This window comes from Pezoporus flaviventris, unplaced genomic scaffold, assembly GCF_033815535.1.
Source record: "Pezoporus flaviventris isolate CSIRO_AGI_PZ_B2104156 unplaced genomic scaffold, CSIRO_AGI_Pfla_v1 ptg000045l, whole genome shotgun sequence".
In the NCBI taxonomy this organism is placed as follows: Eukaryota; Metazoa; Chordata; class Aves; order Psittaciformes; family Psittacidae; genus Pezoporus; species Pezoporus flaviventris.
In genome coordinates, this window is record NW_026892593.1 from 9772579 (window position 1) to 9794080 (window position 21502).

The 21502-nt window shown below is 39.2% G+C and overlaps 1 protein-coding gene across 5 annotated transcripts in view; it reads right to left on the reverse strand.

Moving 5' to 3' along the window:
- SRPK2 (SRSF protein kinase 2) overlaps positions 1–21502 on the reverse strand; it is a 152797-nt gene that overhangs the window by 39596 nt on the left and 91699 nt on the right. For all 5 annotated transcript variants that reach the window (XM_061467394.1, XM_061467393.1, XM_061467389.1 and 2 more), the window contains 4 exons: positions 8657–8808; positions 1985–2093; positions 1367–1454; positions 1039–1126 (listed from right to left, as the gene is read on the reverse strand). In XM_061467394.1, the coding sequence (XP_061323378.1) occupies positions 1039–1126; positions 1367–1454; positions 1985–2093; positions 8657–8808 (437 nt within the window). The remainder of the gene's footprint in view (positions 1–1038; positions 1127–1366; positions 1455–1984; positions 2094–8656; positions 8809–21502) is intronic.

A 21502-nucleotide genomic window follows, 5' to 3' on the forward strand; every position in this document is an offset into this window, starting at 1 on the left:
CTTTAGCTCAACTCTGAATCCAAATGCTTTCAAAGACACAAATTTTTTCCTGAGAACAATATTCCATCACATTTTACTGTGTCTCTCCTTTCCTAACACTCCCTCCCTTCCTTTTTTTAAGACAGCATTTGAAGATGAGGATGATCAGGGGACTGGAGCACCTCCCGTACGAAGATAGGCTGAGAAAGTTGGGGCTGTTCAGCCTGGAGAAGAGAAGGCTGCGTGGAGACCTCATAGCAGTATCTGAAGGGGGCCTACAGGGATGCTGGAGAGGGACTCTTCATCAGAGACTGTAGTGACAGGACAAGGGGTAATGGGTTAAAACTTAAACAGGGAAAGTTTAGATTGGATATAAGGAAGGAAATTCTTTCCTGTTATGGGTGGTGAGGCACTGGAATAGGTTGCCCAGGGAGGCTGTGAATGCTCCATCCCTGGCGGTGTTCAAGACCAGGTTGGACAAGGCCTTGGGTGATACGGTTTAGCGTGAGGTGTCCTTGCCCACGGCAGGGGGGTTGGAACTAGATGATCTTAACGTCCTTTCCAACCCTAACTATTCTATGATTCTATGATTCTAAGATAAAGCTTTAAAATCTTCGCCAAAAAAAGAGGCTAACACCTGGACTAAAGAAGCTCATACAAACAAGAGAAGAATCTCCATGACCTCACACTTCCCACAAGAAAACACAAACCAGCTTCTTCACAACACTGACACTTTTCTCTCTTTATCAGCGTAAAGCAAAACATATTTCCTATAAGCCCCAGTTATTACAAACCTTTTCAGTAAAACTCCAATTTTTACACAACCTATCTCTAGTTCTAGCAGAACATGACAGGATTCATGAGAATTTTCTTTTTTGCAGCGTGTTTAGAAAAGCTAAGCTGCTTTCACTCCAGTGACTGCATTACACACTGGACTACCCTTTGCATCTAGGTTAATGCATATTTAAAGTAATACTAACTAGAAAAAAAGCCAAACTAAATGCTTACTTATGTCAGCAGATCAGTTTTAATGAAGATGCCATGTTTTCAAAAGGATACGAATTCCATTCATTCCAGAAATTTTGAAGTCATCAATCAGCTGCACAACCATATCCTTGTTGGGATCATTAGGGTCACTTTCACGAACCTAAACCAAGAATGGAAACACTGACATTTTCGGGTAAAAATCACTTTAAAATACTAGCTAGTTAGCTTTTCACATGAAGTTAAACACTATTTTGGAGCTTCAGAAATCACAGCAACAAATAACGCAGATATGTAGGAAAAAATACGTAAAAAGAGTTTAAAAACAATATTCTGCTCCATTTTAAATTATTTTTTCTGCTATTACTGATACTGAGCACTGGATTGCATGGGTGGTACTTACACATTTGAGCAACTTTATTTCATCCAAGGCTGTTTCTGTATAATGTTGGGCACTTTTGACAACTTTCATTGCAACAAACCTTTTCCCCCTTGAAAAGAACAAAAATATTTTCAACACATGCTTTGAACTAAAATAGACATACTTCAAAGCCTGGGAAATTTTGAATAAACTATTTCTTAACCTAATATATTCTGACAGAAAAAACTGACATTACAATTAAAACCAGCTTCTATCAATACTCTGTTAACAGTCTGATATATTGAATATTCTGTCCCCTTGATGCTAATGCCTTTAAAAGAAGAATTTGGTTACATATTTTATCATTCAGTCACGGTTTATTTTTCCATTTAAAACAATTAAAAACAGTAGCTCACATCTGCATTTTCAGGACAACATGCAAACAACATGCAAACAACATTCAATAAGCAAAGCTAATTTGTCAAAGAAAACAGATACATACTTATTTCTGAGAGCTTTTGTAAGCTAAACCCTTAACCAAGTGCAAAATAAGACTGCAGACATCTTTCTCCATGAAAAGATAGCAAACATTCACAAAACTTTATCATGCATGCAAAACAAAAGATACTCCAAACAAAATAATGTATAAAGTTTTCTTACTGCATATCCCAGCATAGCCAGACTGTAGAGAAGTGTCCCCATCCTAACTTCCTAATAACATGGTACCGGCCGTTGAAAAGATCACCAATTTTCACCGGATGATAGCCTCCTTTCATGAAAAAATGAGAATAATATTCAGAAAGCAAACAGTATTTCCCAGGTTTTCAAGTAATTCTTGTAGTATAAATCTTTCTCTTCAAATTGTCCTGTACTATAAATAGGGTATCTAAAGAGTATTTTACTCCAATGTTAAAAATCTATCTTACTTGGCCTGAAGGGAAAAAACTCATGTCCTGTAACTAGTGTAGTTTATTCACCCTTCTCTCTTATGGCTTTTATTTACGGTAAAATTACCATCTATTCTCTATTTCCCCAGGCTTATCTTCCACTTCACAGAGAGTACAGGAAAGATCTACATTATTTCTTTTATCATATTTGAAGCTTCTCCAGTCAACATACTTTGGATGATTGTAGAATCCTAACAGAGATTGTTTTAATTCCCATTTGCTTTCTACTAATAAAGGCAGCAATAAAATACCTCCTGAGAAAATGTTAAGAACAATGCAGACTTTACTGATGCTCTTCTGCTTGGCTCCCGACCCATAGCAGCAATGCATTTTTCTCATTTCTGAGGTTTTTACAGTGAGGAAGAAGAGAGAGCAGGCAGCTATGGACTTTGTCTGAACTGCTTTTTAATTAATGAAGTTTGCAGTCCTAACTTACACCACTACACAGGTCCTCAAAGCCCCATTTGGCAGAAAGGCCAATGGGACAGAGCAGGCTGGAGGCTCAGGTTTCCAGGCAGCGTGAGAAGGTGTAACGATGCTTTTTGTTTCCTTTGTATTTTAAGAGGCATTCTTTCTCCCAGTCAAATACAGGCAAGTCAGTGATCACACAAGATTATTATTATTCAGACCTTAACACACGAACAACAACCACCACAATTTTGCCTAAAGTGCACACAAATCTCAGGCTGCACCATGCAACCTTCCAGGACATTGCCCAGCAGCAGACTCCGAGCAGCTGTCAAGGAATCACTTGACTCCTTCTGGCCCTTCACAATGTCTCATGCCCAACTGTCCTCTGGCAGGATCCTCAGTTATTGACTATTCCACTTAAAATCAGGAAAACCTCAAGACTACTTTCTCTAAGTTCCTATATTTGTTTTTAAATCCCCTGAAAATCTTGTGAGAACTGGAGCTGAGTTAAGACAACAATGTGAACTTTTCATTTCCTTGGATTTAAAACAGGGGCTCTGCTCTTACCTCCTTTTTATCTGTGGAACAGCAAAATCAAATCTGGATATATTTATATCCTTTCTTTGCTAGTAACATCTTTTGCCTTAACAGAAGAGTTTATTTGTAAACTTTTCTCAAAGGCTTCCAGAGCAGATTAATAAATTTAACACAATTGTGCAACAGAATTATAAAGATTACACATTCAACAGAATGACAAAGCTTAATATACTGCTTTCAATGTTGGCATGTATAAACTTAAACTCAAACACACAGAGCTTCAACATTTGTATGTTAAGGTGTGACTTCAAGTTTAGCAGACACTGGCTGGTTTGATCACATCCTCAAATACAAGCTGACCCATCTGACACACTGCAGCCACCCAAGCTCTGGCATGTAATACCCCTGTCAGAGACCCAAACAGCTTGCGCCAGAGCAGCAAGGGAGCAGCACTCACAAGTATGCCTCTCGACAGGGGCCAGTCTGAACCAAGTGACAGCAACAAATAATTCCAGATGGGCAGGCCAAGTCTCAGCTACATACAGCGCTGGCTTCACACACTTCCCTGCCCCACTGCCTCCAGGTTTATACCACCACAGAGGGTAGAGCATGCTCACAGGCACAGAAATGAGTCTGATGTGCACAGGTAGCATGGACAGACACAGGGTGCGGTCTCAGCTCACCCAACCAAACGTAAGGAGCTGAAGTTCCATCTTTGCCATGACTATTTTGCACAAGAATAACCTTTGCACCTTTAACCCAAGAGAGTTATACACTATCACACACAGTATTTCATTTTACAAATCACTAGGTATACAGACACCACCATTTTCAGTTAAAAAAGAGCAAAGGAAAGAAGGCCCTAGTTCAGGAGCAGAACATGGCATTAGAGGAGGACGAACACATACAGACCCAGGTTAGGGCCTAATCCCAGGACTCCCCGCCACCACCGGAAAGGAAATGTTCATGCAAAGCTGTCAGGACAACCCACCTAGGAACCTAAAAAGGTATCTTCATTTCCACTGCTGAATTGTGTCAACCTAAGAATGCGTTAACATTGGAAAGCAAGGAGTTCCCACTTGGCAAAGAAAGAAAACAAATCGGTTGTGGAACACCCAACCAGATTTACACTTCCAGAAAGCACTGGGGACATGGACTTATGGAGAGTAAGTGCTGACTATTATGATGTCCACTTCGTTTGCAACAAGAAACTGTATCAGCCATGTAATAAGCCTACATCTACTGCATCTTCATTATTAGAGAAATCTTGCTGAATGCACACATATAAATCCACACTGATAGAAACATTAAAAAACAAAACTAAATTTTAATTTGTCTATTTAACTGTCTTTGCAGTAACAGTTGATGAAAATATTTTAAAAAATGGATAAATAAAATCATATTTTAAGACAGCTTTTAAATGGCTTAAACCAACAACAACAAAATTATACTCTTTGGTAAATTATTTCCATAAAGCTCTACTCATCAGAATGAAGTGATGGATGTAAGTGGAAGTTACAGAACATACAGCAATTCCATTACTTAAAGGTTTGTATTTGTGAAATGAATCAAGTCAGGTGACCTGACAGCTAGAACTACATGGAACACTTCCACGTAATTCATTATAGCAGTATCATTTCTTCCAATTTGATTTTTGTCCTGCAGGTATCATTGCATGAGAACAGTGAGAAGCATGAAATGTTACTCTCTCAGTATCTCCTTTGCAAACAGATATGATTAAAAAACCTGAAATGTATTTAACACCCAGTTTTAACACCTCTCTATGGTTTGCAAACAGATTTTAAAATTCAACAATTCAAATATTTCTGAAATGTTTTATAATTTCCCTAAACATTTAGTTCTACTCAAGCATTCCTTTGCAGTTATACGGCTTCAGATGTATAGAAAAACACTCATAGTTCATGCAGCCTTCTGCACTGTCAGAATGGTGTAAGTGGGCCTTCAGGTACATAGAAGAATGTCCAGAAGTAAATTTCTGCACTAAACAAAATATCTGCCTTTTTTTGATAACATGTTAACAGTGTAACACTCAACAACGAAGAATTTAAATACAGGTAGATGTATGCCTCCTTAAATAGCGGAGGTAAACAAGTGCCTTATAAGGCTGCCTCTCTGCAGATAGCTTTTGGCCTACTTGTGCTTCAAAGGGTCAAAAATCAGAAAATTGGGGTAGTTTCTTCCCATCAGAGGCAGGACAGAAAACACCCTACAGAGGAAATCCAAGACACCAAAGCCAAGTTAATAAACTGGGGGTTGATAGAGTTATTTTAGTAAAATGTACGTACTGCAAGAATAACAATACTATATATGTACAAGCCATGTTATTTTGGTCCCTATAGCATGCCATAACTAATTATAGCAATACATGAGCGTATGTACAGATACCAACAGCAGCAGCATAATCTCTGAGTATATACATGGGCACAAGACACTTTATAAGCCATGACAGGTGCAGTTTTGGCAATAATCGATCACTATTTCTGTGCATATTACTCGCTGATTATTCACATCCGCAACACATTCATTTACAGGTTGTGAACCAGCAGGTAACAACACTTAATTTCAACATATTTTAAAAACTGGCGTCATCCTACAAGAAATGTAATTATTTAAGTTCTGTATAATACAGGAAGTATTTCTAAACAGTCATAACAAGAAAATATCTATGCAAAATTAATGGGTTGAGAAGAACAATATCGGTATTTGAAAATATACAATGTATAAGTGGCACTGCTGATAACATAACAAAAAAATCCTTGTGCTATTCACTGCAGCACACACAAAAAAGTGTCTCTCACTGCTAGACAGTGCAACGTGCACTCAAGAAAGAGGGTCAGAAAAATGAGATCATTATTCCTAAATGTCTTCTGAATGTATTGGTAATTGTAGCTGGCTAGTTCTATGTTTGTACAGGGAATTATTCCCTTTGTGAACTGGATGAATGGGAGACATCTCCAGGGCCAAGGATGATGATCAGAGAAGCAAAGAATCCCAATTACATCCATGACACAACTGGCTCTTAGAAAAATCTCCAAGTGTTTCAAAGCTTTTCAGAAAAGAAGAGAAACTACCTTCACTGTCTAAGTATCCCTCAACAAACCACGCAGCTGGACTTTTAGTATTTCCATTCCTTAAACAAAGATTTGACCAGCATTTAATGTAAATTCAATGACACCCACAGAAGTCATTTCACAGATTTAAACAGGCCCTGGAGGAAGTCCCAGGGAACAGGGGGTTAGTCTGTGCTTTACACATATGGCTGTTAGCTGTCTCTTTCACATCGGATGCTAATTCAAATTAATCCAATTTCCTGATTAAAAATACTATTATGACTATGTGCTAACCACCATGTAACATGGTGAAGATGTGAGCCCAGCACATAGGAATTTATCCTTAAAATGTAAAAAAGAAAATCAGTAACAGAAATGCCCAAGCACTGGGAAGTACAGTTAACTGGCAAAATGTTGGATTAATTAAAAAATTAATTATATACCACCTCCTCAAAATTGCCCTCCTATGAAACTTCAAGCTGGAGTTGAGAAGAAATGAAGTATTTCTGTGCCTAACTCAGATATCTGGGAGACTGTCATTTTGGAGATAGTATGAGGAAGACAAGAGGCACTCCAGTAATAAATTATAATTTTCAAATATTTATCTCCCACTCTGTAAATACAGATAAGGTTACCCAAACCACAGAAAACATATTTAAACTAATAAAATCTATTTCAAATTAATTGAAGTACTGTATCTAAAAGCCATCCCTGGGATTCTTTACCAAATAACTTATTCATTCTCCACACTGAATATAAAAAAGACAAACAGGATGTCTGTATCACCCCAGATCATCCCAATCTGACCATTTGAGTCAAGATTCTTATGGGACCTTTCCTTCAGCTCAACTCCAACATACTAAAAAGAAGGAAACATACTGACCAGTCTTACTGGAAAATTACAGCCAGAGAACAGGAAACTGAAGCAATAAATGCACTGCTTTTACAGAAACAAGTAATGGTTATGACATCAAAGTGAATCAAAGCTTGAGCCATCTTTAATATACTTTCATCAGTTCAATGCTTCAAGAGCAGAATCCAGAAGAACCTTTAAGCACACACAAGTACCCTTTAATTTTTCAGGAAATGTGCAAGTATTTTTAGTGCAAACATAGTTCATTTTAAAAGCACAGGGATCTCTCTATTGACCCGCTGTAGTCACAAAGATTCTAGTTAAGCAGGTAACACAAGCAGGCTGTAAACTCAGACTATTTTGTTGTTTGTTTTGTGATGTAGCTTCTCCAGATGGTAACATTGTGCAAGAGATACTGGAACACAGACAACAATGGACAGTTTGAAATTAAACGCAACTCTTACTTTAGGGAAGAGGTGAGGGCCTTGAAACGCTTAATCAAGGAAATACAGATGTTTACAAGTAAACAGATGTTTAAACCCTTAATCACTGATGGAATATGCTACAAATACTAAGAGTTATCTTAAGGAACAAACGTGTTGTGACAGAAGCACTTTTTTCTTTAATTAAAAAAAGTGCATGCTTTAGCAACATGTTTTTCTCTTCCCTGCTGCAGACTTCAACATTTAGTTTGAGTTTACTGCGTCATTTTCATGACTGGTACCTGTAAGCTGCTTAACTATTTGAAATATCACATATTAATAAAACTTCTTACACCAAACTGAAACAGTCACTTGAATGAAACAGTTAATTTTTTTTATGTAAGTACAGTATATTCTGCTCCTATGGGAACAGACTTGCAACTTCAGCAAAGACATGAAAACAAATTTAAGTACTGATCCTCCTGTACTGAAATTACGTCTTTTTACACATTTAATGATACTTAATACAAGCAGCTACAAAAACTAAAGAAATCAAAAGCTAAAACAAAGATGCAGAGAGCCTCAGACTATGCTGAGGACTGGGAAAGACAACGTGAAAAAGCAGTGTATAGCATCTTGGGCTGGTGCAGGTGAGAGAAGGGGAAAGAAGATACAGATGAAAAAATAAACGTAGTTGATGCTGTTAAAGGCATCAAGAGATTTTAGAACCACTTGAAACACCAGCTGAAGGACAAGGGGTAATGGGTTTCTTGTCTTGGTTTGGGTGCTTCTCTTACAACTAACATCAATCCAGAAAAGTTTGTTCTCTATTCTTACAGCTAGAACATCAAGAAGAAATCAGGGATGCAACATCTGTATCCTTATTGTAAACTGTATGAATAAGCTATGGCTAAGTGAAAAAGTAAAGCTGAAGAGACCTGTGCCTTTGGACCTGAAAAAAGCAGTTGTTTATAATTCTCGTATCAATAAATTCTATAGTTGAAGATCAGGTCTTTAAAAGCCACCCAAGAACTAGAGTTAAAATCTGCATGACAGTGCCTGCCCTTGTGGACGCTGCTGAATGTACACACCTTTACAGTAATCTGCGGGATCCTCTTGCTCCTCATCGTCAGAGCCCAAGATCTCCTCCTCTGGCTCTGGCGGGGTGGGCTCCGGCAGGGGTGGCGGAGGGGGTGGTGGTGGAGGTGGCGGTGCAGAGGGAACTTTCTGCTGAGGCTCTGGCCTGGAAACGAAGAGAGAATAACTGAGTAAAGAGCTTCCCCACAGGGTAACACAGACCTTCGTGGGGGTAGGAAAATGCCTGGGGAGATACTGGTCAAGCATGTCTCACTTAGGCTCCCACTGTCATCTTTCATATAACCTGTGGGAGGCATGGACAGAAAAGTACCTGACCAGACCAGAAGCAGGCTTCAGTGAATTTGGACTTAATCACTGAAACAGCTTATATTAAGTATTATAAATTTTAAAATATTATATTCAAAAGCATGTAATATTAAAAAGAGGCATATAATATTGCATATAAAGCATAAAATATAAAACATAAAATCAGAAAAGCTTTTAGAATTCCCGATGAGCAAATGAGATGTTAAACCTGTCTTCTTGAGCATGACTGAGAAGAAGTATTTTTCAGAGAATACCAAGTTATTCAAAAGCTCCTGCCTGCCAGCTGAAGGAAGATCTCATTAATATACAGCAAGAAACAATCTTCTAGGGACACTGACACAAACCAGATGACTTAATGCACTTCTCATCTTTAGCTGCTGCTGAGACTATGAAAAGCTGTTATCAGTATAAAAAAAATAATACAAAAACAGCTATTAGGAAGTAAGAAAGAAGAATTAATCTTTCTAGGCAGCCTATAATGCATACCCAGAACATGCAGAGCTTGCTTTAATATGCACTAATTAAAAAAGCAGACCACCACCACAGAAACCCAACACTGTGTTTTTGTCTTGCGTCTCCTGTTTAGAAAGAAAACCAAAAAATGAAATATGTTTTATATCCTGTTATGTAAAAACGCTGTACTTGGTACTTCTAAACACTTTCAAACTACACACATTTTGAAATTCTGAGTATTTTCAATACCTATACAAATGAAATCCAGGGTTGATGCACACCTGTTTGTCAAATAATTAAGAAAGCCTTCCCCAAACAGGTTGATGCTGTTACTTTTCTGTATTTATCCTTCATACAAATAAATAACATATTCTTGCCAAATGATATATTTGCAAAATACATTTGCAAAAATAACTTTAAAACACTTCTGCCATCAAAAGCTGTTATAATTTGCATTTGTATCTACTTCAAAGCTAAGCTGTCTGAAAAATACCGTATTAACAGTATTCTGCCATTCATGTGATAAAAAAAAACAAAATCTGTCATTTGCTAATTTTTCAGCTCCTAAAATTTAGATTCAAGTGCTTTTCTGATCATGAGTAAAAACTGTGTTTAGGTTTATCCCACTCCTGTAGTCCTTTTCCTCACGATTCCCCACACCACCCCTTCTTCTTACACAATGCAACTATTCAAGCCAAACAGAGCAACTGGAGTCAAAGAGTACACAGTTGGTCAGAAACAAATACCACTGGCAGCACGCACCGCCTGGACAGCAGCTGCTGCTATGCCTCTGCTTGAAAGGACATCACTGAAAGCTGCATGCATACCAAATTTATCTGCCTGCTACCCCTTTCAGATAACAACATTCTTGCATTCATTGACTAAATGGTCACATTGAAAAAGGAATATCTGGAAATAATTTACTAATGGTTTAAGTTATGATGAGAAATCTACCCAAATAAATTCATTTATCTGATTTCTAACCACTTAAAGCTTAGGGCATACAGAAGAGAAAGAAGGAATCCATTTGCAGGATAAACAATAAATATGTTTGCATGTGCTCCCTCCTGCATAAATTATGCTCTTTTTTTTGCCTTTATCTTTCCTCTTGTTCCAAATAGATGTCTCATAGATGTCCCAATGTACAACAGATTGCACGCTGTGAGGAAAGTAAACAGATACAATAAATGGAAGGTACAGCACATCCTCTGATCAGCTCATCTTACTACACATTAATGGCCCTACAACAGCCTAATTTCATGGTGCCAGCAAGCTGATGGTCCCCATTCACGGTCTGATGTTGACAAAGCTTTAATCAAACAAATCATGGTACAAGGATCTACACTGCAAACCCTGAAACCTCATCTGCTGGGCAGAAGACTATTTTGGATACACAGATGAAGAACTATGAACACTTAAAAATTAACAATGCCAATGATGAACAGGGAAAATAAAGTACAGAAAACTAGCTTGCACTTCATTAATGTATCTGAAGCAGATACATAGATGTGCCAGGCAATACAGGCACATCCACCAGGGCTTAGACTCCTTTTGGACAGTACCATTATTTTACTTTGTTCTGATCACAGGTTTCCATGTTATTATTTTGGTCACATAAGGTGGCTAATATACAGAAAAATTAGTGCAGGTTAGGGCAATTCAAGTACACAGGTTCCAGGCTGAAAATCCATTGAAGTTGTACCAATTTTTCCTCTTGAGATAACAACTTGCTGTATTTCTTCACAAGATAAAACCAATACTTTAAAGAGAATTGGAAGCATTCCTGGCATTGAGATTCATATATTTTTTTCACTTGTTTTGAAATAAACATCAAGGAATACCAAGAATCTTCCTCCAGGAGAGGAAGTTGTACAACCCAAGATTAAAGAAAAGCCAGTATTTGCATTTATTCCTAGGGAAACAGATTAAGAAACTAGAACTGCTTCTGAGTCTTTCTCAAGTTACTATATTTTATTTTTAAAAAGGCTTTCTCTTTTTTCCTGCCTCCAGTCCTAGCTGCAATTGGTATTCAGGAGCATTTTCTTATTGTCCTTTGTGGACATCAGGAGGGAAGGAAAGATATTTCCTTTATTTCCTTCTGGAGTTATTCATGATTTTATCTGTGAATAACAAAAAGCTGATTTAAACTGAGGAAGATCTTTGAACTGTCCTTTTAGCTTTGCTTGCACCTTCTGAAGTAATGAAATATTAGCACATGGAGAAGAGCGAAGGAAAGAAATGATGCTGAGTTACATCAGCCTGACTACTAATTCGGCATTGCTGTCTTATCTGGTTGGTTTGAGGGGTTTTTTTTGCTTCTGTTTCAGATTCTTCGCATTGTTCTTGGATTTCTTTCACTTTAACACTTCTGGGTTATAAGGAAAGATCAAATCTTCAGCACTTGACTTGGCCGCTTAACTTCTGCCTACAAACTGAGTAACTCATCCTGGCACCACAGATGCTTGCTCTTCTGCCAAAACAGTCTCACAGCGTAGAGGTAGCACGTCAGTTGATGAGAGAACTCCAGTTTTGCTATTTCTTAGTAGCCTTTTCATTGAATTGGTAAGATAAGCTATGATGAATGTTTCAACAATATATCCTTTCGTCATGAATGGCATGAACATGCACTTTATTCAGCTTAGATTTAATTTTTCCAGCCTAGAGTTTGTTAAAAAGTGAATTGTTTTTCCTTCAAAGTGGACTTTACAACATCTGTGGCATTAAGAAACCTGTGAGTAATAAACACATATGCTAGCCTCCATTTCCTTTTCAGAAACATAATTGTCTAAAAACTATCACAACAACTTATTCAACAGCTGCATTATTCCACGTTATTATTCTTATTTCCTGAAATGTCGTAAGCAACGATACACATTAGGTAACGCATGCAGAGGCATATACTAAATCTCTTTCTTTTCCCTGAAGTAATCATTTGGTTCTCTGTGGTGTACCACTATGAGGTTATTCATCACCCTCCAAGCATAAACACTCAATTAATAGAAGATGACACACCATTTCTAGACTCTGTCAGTAGGTATGCAGAGAACTGACCATCTCCACAGGCTACAATGACAAACCTTCTAACTGTATTGAAGGAAGTGTTGCAAACAATTAGCAACCACTAGCCAGGATGTTTTATTCTTTAATTACTCTCTCTTACAAAAACAAATTTAGGGTAGAGTCCAATCAAAATACAATGAAATCCTACTTTCAGCTTCATCTTAGTAAAAGACAAAAGAAAAGCTGAAGCATTTCTCCTCTAGATTGAACTTGAAGCAAAATACCTGAAACGCTGCATGGAGTCTTACAGAAAATCAGTTGCCCACTTTTAAGAAATGCAAAATTACTGACAACTTAATTTAACTGTTGTGCATCATGGACATGTTGCTCCATGGGGAGCATGGAGCATGTTCCACTGGGGAACAGCCAACACTGAAAGCAATCTCTGTAACATTAAACATGCTGGGACAATTATAGCACAAGAAATTCAGGAAGAAGCATTCGGGTTTTTTTTGTTGCTGATGTTGTGAGGTTCTTTGCTGTTCTTTTGTTCTAGGAAAGGTAAAACAAGAGCCACGAGGGTAATTAAAAACAAGAAATGCCTTCCATATGGGAAGCATGTGAACACAGCAGAACTCTTCAGCCAGGAAAACAGACAGTGGAGATCTGAAAAATCTTGACAGGCACAGAGAAAGTGAATAGGAAATGCCTGTTCACTGCCTCTCCCCACACAAACTGAGCCAATCGAAAGGAAAAAGAACATATATATTTGTGTAACATCCTGTTAAAAACTAAATCTCCACCTTCTTTTTCTCTTAGATATCATAGGTGAGAGAAGTTAGCTAAGTTCAAATAGGGCTCAGAAAAATTCATGGAAGAATCACTGATTGCTAATACCTACCTGCCTTTTACTTACAAAGCCTGTCAGCCTGAGATTGCTGGATTTGGGAAAGTATTCAATACATCTGAGCCCAGCCCTGCACTCTTCCCCAGGCAACTGTTCCTGGCCAGAGGGAATGCAGACCCACTCTGAGTCTGCTCTCATGCAGTCACTTCATCTTCAGACAATCCTTCCCCTTCCTTAATAAATTAATGACTTCTGTTACTAAAAACCAAAACAGACTTTAGGCCTCTTTATCCAAAAACCTCACATGCAAAACCATGGGTTTACTGTTGTTACAAAGTAATGGATAATAAGGCATTGCAAGCAAGACTGCTATCCAAACAAGATTACTTGAACAAATCCTCATGTTGTTCTCCATGGGGAACAGGCACACAGCAGGAGGATTCCTCCTCTATGAAGAGTGTATTGCAAGCATGGTAAACTACTGATTTTATTAAAGACTTAGGCAAACAGAACTTTACCCTGAATGCAGCTAAAACCTGTACCTAATTCTCCTTTAGGAAAGCACTGTCTCAGAAGGAAAACAGACTGAGTCAAATGGAAAAAAAAAAAAAAAAAATTGGAAGGAGGCAGAAATTGGTGGGGTTAAGCTAAGAACTACCTCAATCTGAGAGGAAACCAAAACTTTCCTTAAGATTTTCAGAGTAACACATCCAGAGAAATTTTCTTTTGCTAACAGAAAATGCAATTAAAAGGAAGTTAAATAACTCCTTCATATATTTAATAAAACCAAATTTAGAACAAACTGCATTCTAACAACATTACAAGCATCCTGACATGTCCACAGAGGCTCTTCGGGGAATTGCAGATTGAAGAGGGGAAAAAAAGGAGGCAGGGGAGGGTAAACATCAGACAAAATGTGCTGTAAACCTCCTAAGAGATGTGAGCTGTACAAACTCCCCAAGTGGGCGTGGGTCCATCTGGAAGGAGATCCAGCTCAGCTTCCCTCCAGCTCCAGAAAGCTTCCATGCTCCCAGGCAAGGCTCTCAGGTGATGCAGTTTGAAGTCTGAAATCTCTACACACAAGTTTCTTCTGGCTGTTACTAATTGCCTAAAGACTCTGCTATTTGAATCTCTTTCTTGTTTGTTCAAATGGTGTCTGCTCTACCAGTTGAACTCTTGCCTGTTCTTCCTCCCAAATGTTAATTTAGCTTACATAGGTGCCTTCTAACAGTGAGCTCTCTGAACTGGAAGCAGCCTTAAAGGCTTGCTAAATAAATACACACACACAAGCAACAAAAAACCAAGATACATCAAAACAACTCCAAAGTTCTTGCTCAAGGAACAAAATAATGTTGCATATGTCAAGTAAAATTTTACATTGGTTATAAATCTGAATAATTTTTATAGTTATGCTAATTTTTTTATAGTTTAATAATGTAATTATTTTTAATTATGCCAGAGGTCATCTCATTGTTTTCAGAAACAAAGTCTATAAATCCAGAAGGAAACAGGGCATAAGGAGACATGTTTTTAATAAACTCCAATAAACTGTTAATGTGAAATCCCAGACACAGCTTTGTTTTTTACATGGAAAGTGCTATTTGTGCTTTTATACTGGTGCAAAACTGCACTGCAATTTCTAATTCCTGAAAATCCATGCATAAGAAGAAAGACTGCTGGCATGTCACAAGCATGAAACAGTGTCTACATCTGGTCATTATTTCACAAAATTATCATTCCTCCTGGGACTGTTAACATTCCTTCGAAAGATACCATCATGCCATCAAACATCAACAGAAGCTCCAGTGAAAGTCCTCCTGGAACACAGAAGGCTGAGACACGGTAGCTCCTCATACAAATAGCAGGACAGAGAATGAATTTTTCATTCCCATCCTGCTTACTAGCCTTTTGGAGGCAACCCTGGACGTCAGTGTATACCCAAAGTCAAAGTAAATTGCCACAGAACTCTGCCTTCTTCCGTTCAAAACAACAGGTACTATAAATAAATACCATCTGAGGCAGCTAGTACTGCAGTCTGAGCATGACAGCACCAGCCCAGCAGCAGAGTGATGGTGCACATTTCCACTCCTCATCACAGCACTGCTCCCTTGCTTCAGCGCTGGATCTAGCGATTACCCAGGCACAATTGATTATGAACCCATGAACTGGGCTCCGTTACTCTGCAGCCACATCAGAGGCAAGGTTAGCAGGACCAGCACATTGCCAACAGTAGAGGTGAGGAAAACGAGCAGCAGCCTACATTTATAATCACACATAACATGGAGCAGTAAGGTCTGCCAGGTTTGTAGATACTACAGGAGGTAGAAAGCTCTTTTGGCTTTGGCACGGAATTATACCAAGTTCCCAGAAATAATTGATTTCAAGCTCTGAAAGGCAGTCGCAAATGAGATTTTATTCTCATACACATACAATTCTGTTAGAATGTTCTTAAGACAGTGAGCCAGAAGCCAAATCTATTCAGGAAGCCTCAAGCTTAACTGAACTTGCCAAGGTATTTGTTTTCTTCTTCAAACTGTTTTTCTTGCACGGTTCTACTTCCCAGACCAATCACCTATTACAAACTTTCAGAGGCAGAAAAGGTCAACAGCTAAAAAAGAGAAAACAGATGTAGCTGGTAACAGAAAGAAAATACCTAGAGGTACACTTAGCAGCTTGCACTTCACCCATACTTCGAGTCACTGGTAAAGTGTTGTAAAGGGTGAGAAAGTTATAAAAAAGATAAAAGTTAAAAAATCCTAAGAGCCAAAGAGGAGAAACACAGATGTCCTAATTGTGGAATATGTACTGCTCAACGGAGAACAGAGTTACTTGTATATGCATCCTAACATGTCAAAATGAAGCCTCTGCCTCAAGTCAGTCAGATAAGGAATATTGCTCTAGTGCAATGATAAAGACCTAATTAAAAACCAAGCCAGTCTCATAAACCACATATGAAGTTTTATCTTCTCCAACTGCCAACAAGAGTCCTTTCTCACACTACATGGCTCCCTCCTCCACCTCCCTGCATGCGCACCCGTACTTGTGACCCATCAGAAGACCTGACAGGAATCACTGGCACACGGTAACAGCACTAGCCAAGATCTGCTTTGACTTCTTTGTCCTCTCACTATGGGTGAGCTGTGTGATGGATTAGTTTTACTGGAATGACTCAGAGGTGTATAAATGGAAATTAGTTTTTGACTTTCTTTTTGGTATGTTACGTTGTAGTACTTAATTTCTCTCTCTTTGGCATGTTAAATTATAGTGTTTCTAGTCTTTCTATTAATAAGATATAATCAGAAAACACGCTGTTGTTTCTTCAGTACCTTCCAGTTGCCACTAGCAACAAATCTACAAGTTTTGAAGGGGAGGGGGAAGAAACACCCCTGCTCTCCAACAGCCTTATCTGCCCTTGGAAAAGTTAGCAGATTTAACTTAATTTAGCATCAAAACCCCTTAAGTCAACAATCCTTTGAAGTCAAAGATGAACTCAAAAATTAATTCATAACTAAATTATGAAACGTGGGATACAGTCTTTGTTTACCAGTACAAGCCAACAACTTCCTTAGAGTTAATACAAACATACATACACTACAAGGAAGTATATATCCAATTTACGTGCGTCAGAAACCATACGAAGACAACCACGATAACCTTAAGCAAAACGAGCAGGAGTAAATCAACAAATGCAGTCATTCTCATCCCTTCCTACCTATTTAACAGCTGAGTAAAAAAGATTTCATAGGAACACTGAAATTGTAACCCTTCCATTAACAGCAAATGCGGTCAGCAGCAGAGTACCTCTTGTTTCCCCTCCCAAAAAAGCATCCCGGTAAAACGCAATCCTGACTTCACATGATCATTTGCATGCAAAAAAAGCATTTTTCATCTCCACACTTAGTTAATGTTTGGAAGACCCATTCATCCTGTTAGTGCAAATGCCTCATGCTCTGGATTATGTCTGGAAACTCAATTCTACAGGTAATAGAAAGCAGCCAAGCCTTTTGGAAGGGACGAACACTGAGGGACATAACTAGTGGGAGGGTAAAGGAGTCTGAAGGAAGAAGGTTGCATGACTAAGAAATCAGAGGAGCCTTTCTGCCTGCAGCAAATACAAAGCACCACTCCAGTGATAAATTCCAAATAATACATTCTGAACGCCACCACTGGAACTCTATTGATACCAAGCTTCATCCCATTCACCTTGCTTCTGAGAAGCTGGAATGAGCTTTTTTACATGAACTCTTTAAATTAACAATCATAACTCCACTAACAGACTTTGTTACAAAATGAAGGACTGACCTCAAGTTCTTCTAACACCCCCACCCCAACTTCCAATGCCAGTGACATCTCCTCCATGTAACTTCACCAGAATTTTTACAAGTCTCTGCACAATTCCTACTAGCATTTTATGAAAGTACCTGTGTTTGCACTACAGTACCAGTAAATACTAAAATCAAGCTAAGCAAGAGCAACTTAAAACTTTTTACCTTAAATCTTAAATATAAGTTGCAAATATGCCTATCATTCAAAAACGTTCGCCAGTGTTCAACTGTAACTGGAATTCTTCCATTTGGGGTGTATGTGGCCATAAGTACAACGCAGGAAAAGCCTACTTTTGAGTTCCTCTATATATACTGCTCATTTACCTTAATTTAAGCATCCATTTTCATAACAGAAGTACATAAAAGCAGCACTGAGACTGCAAAGTCCAGCAGTAGTCAGAAGTGAGAAAATCGCAACGTTACGGACAAGCGTTTTTCACAAAAACTCATTCACCCAAATGCAGCTAAATAGCAGCTGGTTGTACATGTGATGTATTTTAACATACGGCCTCAAATACTTTTAGGGTTGTACCTGTACCTGGAGGCAACCAAAATTATAGCATCCATTCTTCTAGATCTAGTATTACTATAAGCAAGCACTTAATTTTGAAACCTGAACACTGACCATGGTTAAGCTAGGACCAAGAAATACGCTGCCACTAAGCACAAACACGGCATGTTTGCTGGTCTGCTTAGATCTGCACCCTGGCTTTGCTGAGCTGACTGCATATGCGAGACAGTTTTTGGAGCAGCAACTCCTAGAGGTGAAAAGGAATCAAGAATATGGTCACTCTTTAGTTCTGAATGACAGTCTGGAAGAAAATGGTTTTTCATGTGCAGCATGAGGACTTTCATACTGTAGTAAGACTGACTCAGTGAGGCCACCTTCATCTCCTTCTCAGTTAACAGACCATGTATTTCATGACCCTTTACTTGATCTTTTTGCCTTCTTGTCTTCGCAGAGGCAGTGGCAATTATTAAACATGAAACACTTTCTATTTGTATAATTATTTGACAAATTAACGTAGAAGAAAACTGTAACTTAAGTTCCTGTGGACTTCACTTTCCATACTTTTAAAGGCAAAATTAACAGATGATTGGATTCCTCCACATGCCATGCTGCCTATTCAACACCTCTTAATCCTTTATTCCATCAACCATTTGTCTTACGGGTTACACAGTATCACAGTATGCTAGAGATTGGAAGGAACCTCGAAAGATCATCTAGTCCAATCCCCCTGCCGGAGCAGGAACACCTAGATAATGTTACACAGGAATGTGTCCAGGCGGGTTTTGAATGCCTCCAGGGAAGGAGACTCCACAACCTCCCTGGGCAGCCTGTTCCAGTGTTGCGTCACCCTCACTGACAAGAAGTTTCTTCTCAAGTTTAAGTGGAACCTCTTGTGTTCCAGTTTGTACCCATTACCCCTTGTCCTATCATTGTTTGCCAATGAGTAGAGCCTGCCTCCATCCTCGTGACACTCCCCCTTTATATATTTATAGACACTTATAAGGTCACCCCTCAGTCTCCTCTTCTCCGAACTATAGAGACCCAGCTCCCTCAGTCTTTCCTCATAAGGGAGATGCTCCACTCCCTTAATCATCTTAGTTGCCCTGTGCTGGACTCTCTCCAGCAGCTCCCTGTCCTTCTTGAACTGAGGGGCCCAGAACTGGACACAATATTCCAGATGGGGTCTCATCAGGGCAGAGTAGAGGGGAAGGAGGACCTCTCTAGACCTGCTAACCATCCCCCTTCTAATACACCCCAGGATGCCATTGGCCTTCTTAGCCACAAGGGCACAGTGTTGGCTCATGGTCATCCTGTCGTCCACAGAATGGGTTGGAGAGCCCATTCTGGAACTCTCTTTTTTTGAAGCTTGCAAGTGACCTTTCACTGGAGTGGATCTTCACCAAGCAGCTGCCATTTCAGGAGAGTTATGGAAGTCACTTCAGCATTTGAGAGGCCTGTACAGCTGGTTCAACTGGCTTAGACGAGGCAGTTCTGGACACCAAATACTGTGACAGTTCCTGATGAGGTTTTCAGAATCTCATTTGTGTCAGCAAGCCTGAGAGTAAGGGTTATCAGACCATCTGATTCATCCCAGCCTTGGCGTGCTTTAACTTGCAGCATGGATGCTGGATGATTCACTTACTGGAATATTCCTATTTCTAACAGCAAGAGAGAGCCTCTTCCATGGCCGAAAAGCACTCAAGGAATCCCAGCTGTCGTGGTATCCCAGATGAACATTCTCCCTCCAGAGGATGCAACTGTAAATATGCACCTACCTCACAGAGTGAGATATTTCCATATCCTGTGCCCTACTAGAATACAGAATGCTGGGACTGAAGCTTCCCCTACCAGGTCAGTAAATTGTACACCTCAGGAAAGGAAGCTCATCTTGTTAAGGTAAATTCTGAACCCAGTTTACAACAGGAAGTGGACAGCAACTATTACCACCAGGAGGCTACAGTCTCCAATTCACCTCTTTCTTACCATGAATAACCCCATCTCAGGGTTTCTTGGGTCGGACAACGATGTCTGCACCTGGCCACTACACAGAGCCATTTGCAAAGCTGAAGAACTTTCTAATTCCAATTTCAGAAGTCAAACGTCCAGGATGATACTGACAGTAAAGGCCAAAAACACTGTGGTGCTGAGTCCTAATGACAGTAAAGGATGGCAACATCATGACTTCCAACCTACGATATACTACAACCAGAAGCTGAGGTCAAAGAAACATTTTAAGTTTACTGCTGCTGAAAATGGAAACACTAAGGTATTATGGTGGTAGCAAAGCTTCTGATCTGACTGGTGCTAAAACCAAGACACACTACATATGATTGCAATGTATTGCCTTGACTTTCACTAAGCTGAGTCAGTGCCAAAGCTACAGTCTACCCTGGCGCTGGCTCAGTTATCTGAAAAGCCTCAGAGAAGTCTTCAAGAATCTATGTAGGCTATCTGCAGTAATAAGCAGAAAAGAGCTGAAGGGAACCCTAGAGATGAACCAGTGTTTCAAGAGATGAAGCTGAGAGGACCTGAGTGTACCAGACTCATTTTGCCTTATATACCTATAATTACTGCAGAGGCCAAGTGGTTTTCCTGCTCCTGAATAAAGGTGTGTATATGCAGTCAGTACCACTGTGCACATGAGCTATCACTTAGAGCTTTGGTTTGGTAAACATCTCAAAAGATAACAGTTGAAACACATGCTGACTGCGGGATGGAAAGGAGATATTCCATTGCGAAGCGAGACATCTTTAAATCATCGGCATGACAAGGCAGCCAAGCCTTGGACAGCTGTAAAATGCCTTAAAGCTTACTCCTGATTGTGTGGGTGCCAGACACAGGGAAGAGGCTAATATTCCTCTGTGAACATTTTATCTACTTGGATTTCTATAAGAGTTCTAGTTAGGATAAATCAGTTCCCTTTAGACATTTGATGAATTCCTGCTAGGCAACACCTGATACAGAGTGTCTAGTGCTAGGGTTAGAACGATGATGATTCACTGAGATGAACAGAACCCTTCACACTTCTGAAGAATACTGCTTCCAGTTAGGTTTATCTTCATGGAAGGTTCTTACTGCTCAGAACATCCCACTTCACTTAGGTGGAGCAAGTACTTTGCAGTGTAGGAGGCACAGAGAAATGCAAACAGATGAGCAAAGCTTTGCCCTCATCCCATCAAAGATCAAAGAGAAACTTGGAACCCCGAGAAATCCCTTCTCTTAAACACTCCTGGTACCTAAGAGAAAATCTAGCATTTCTAGAAAGCTTCCCAATGCCTTTGAATTGTGCCTTCCTAATTTTTTCATTACTAACAACAGTAAATAACTGCCTGAAGTTCTTACCAATGTCGATTCTCTAGAAACATAACTCAAAGTATGAGCCTTTTCTTTTTTCTTT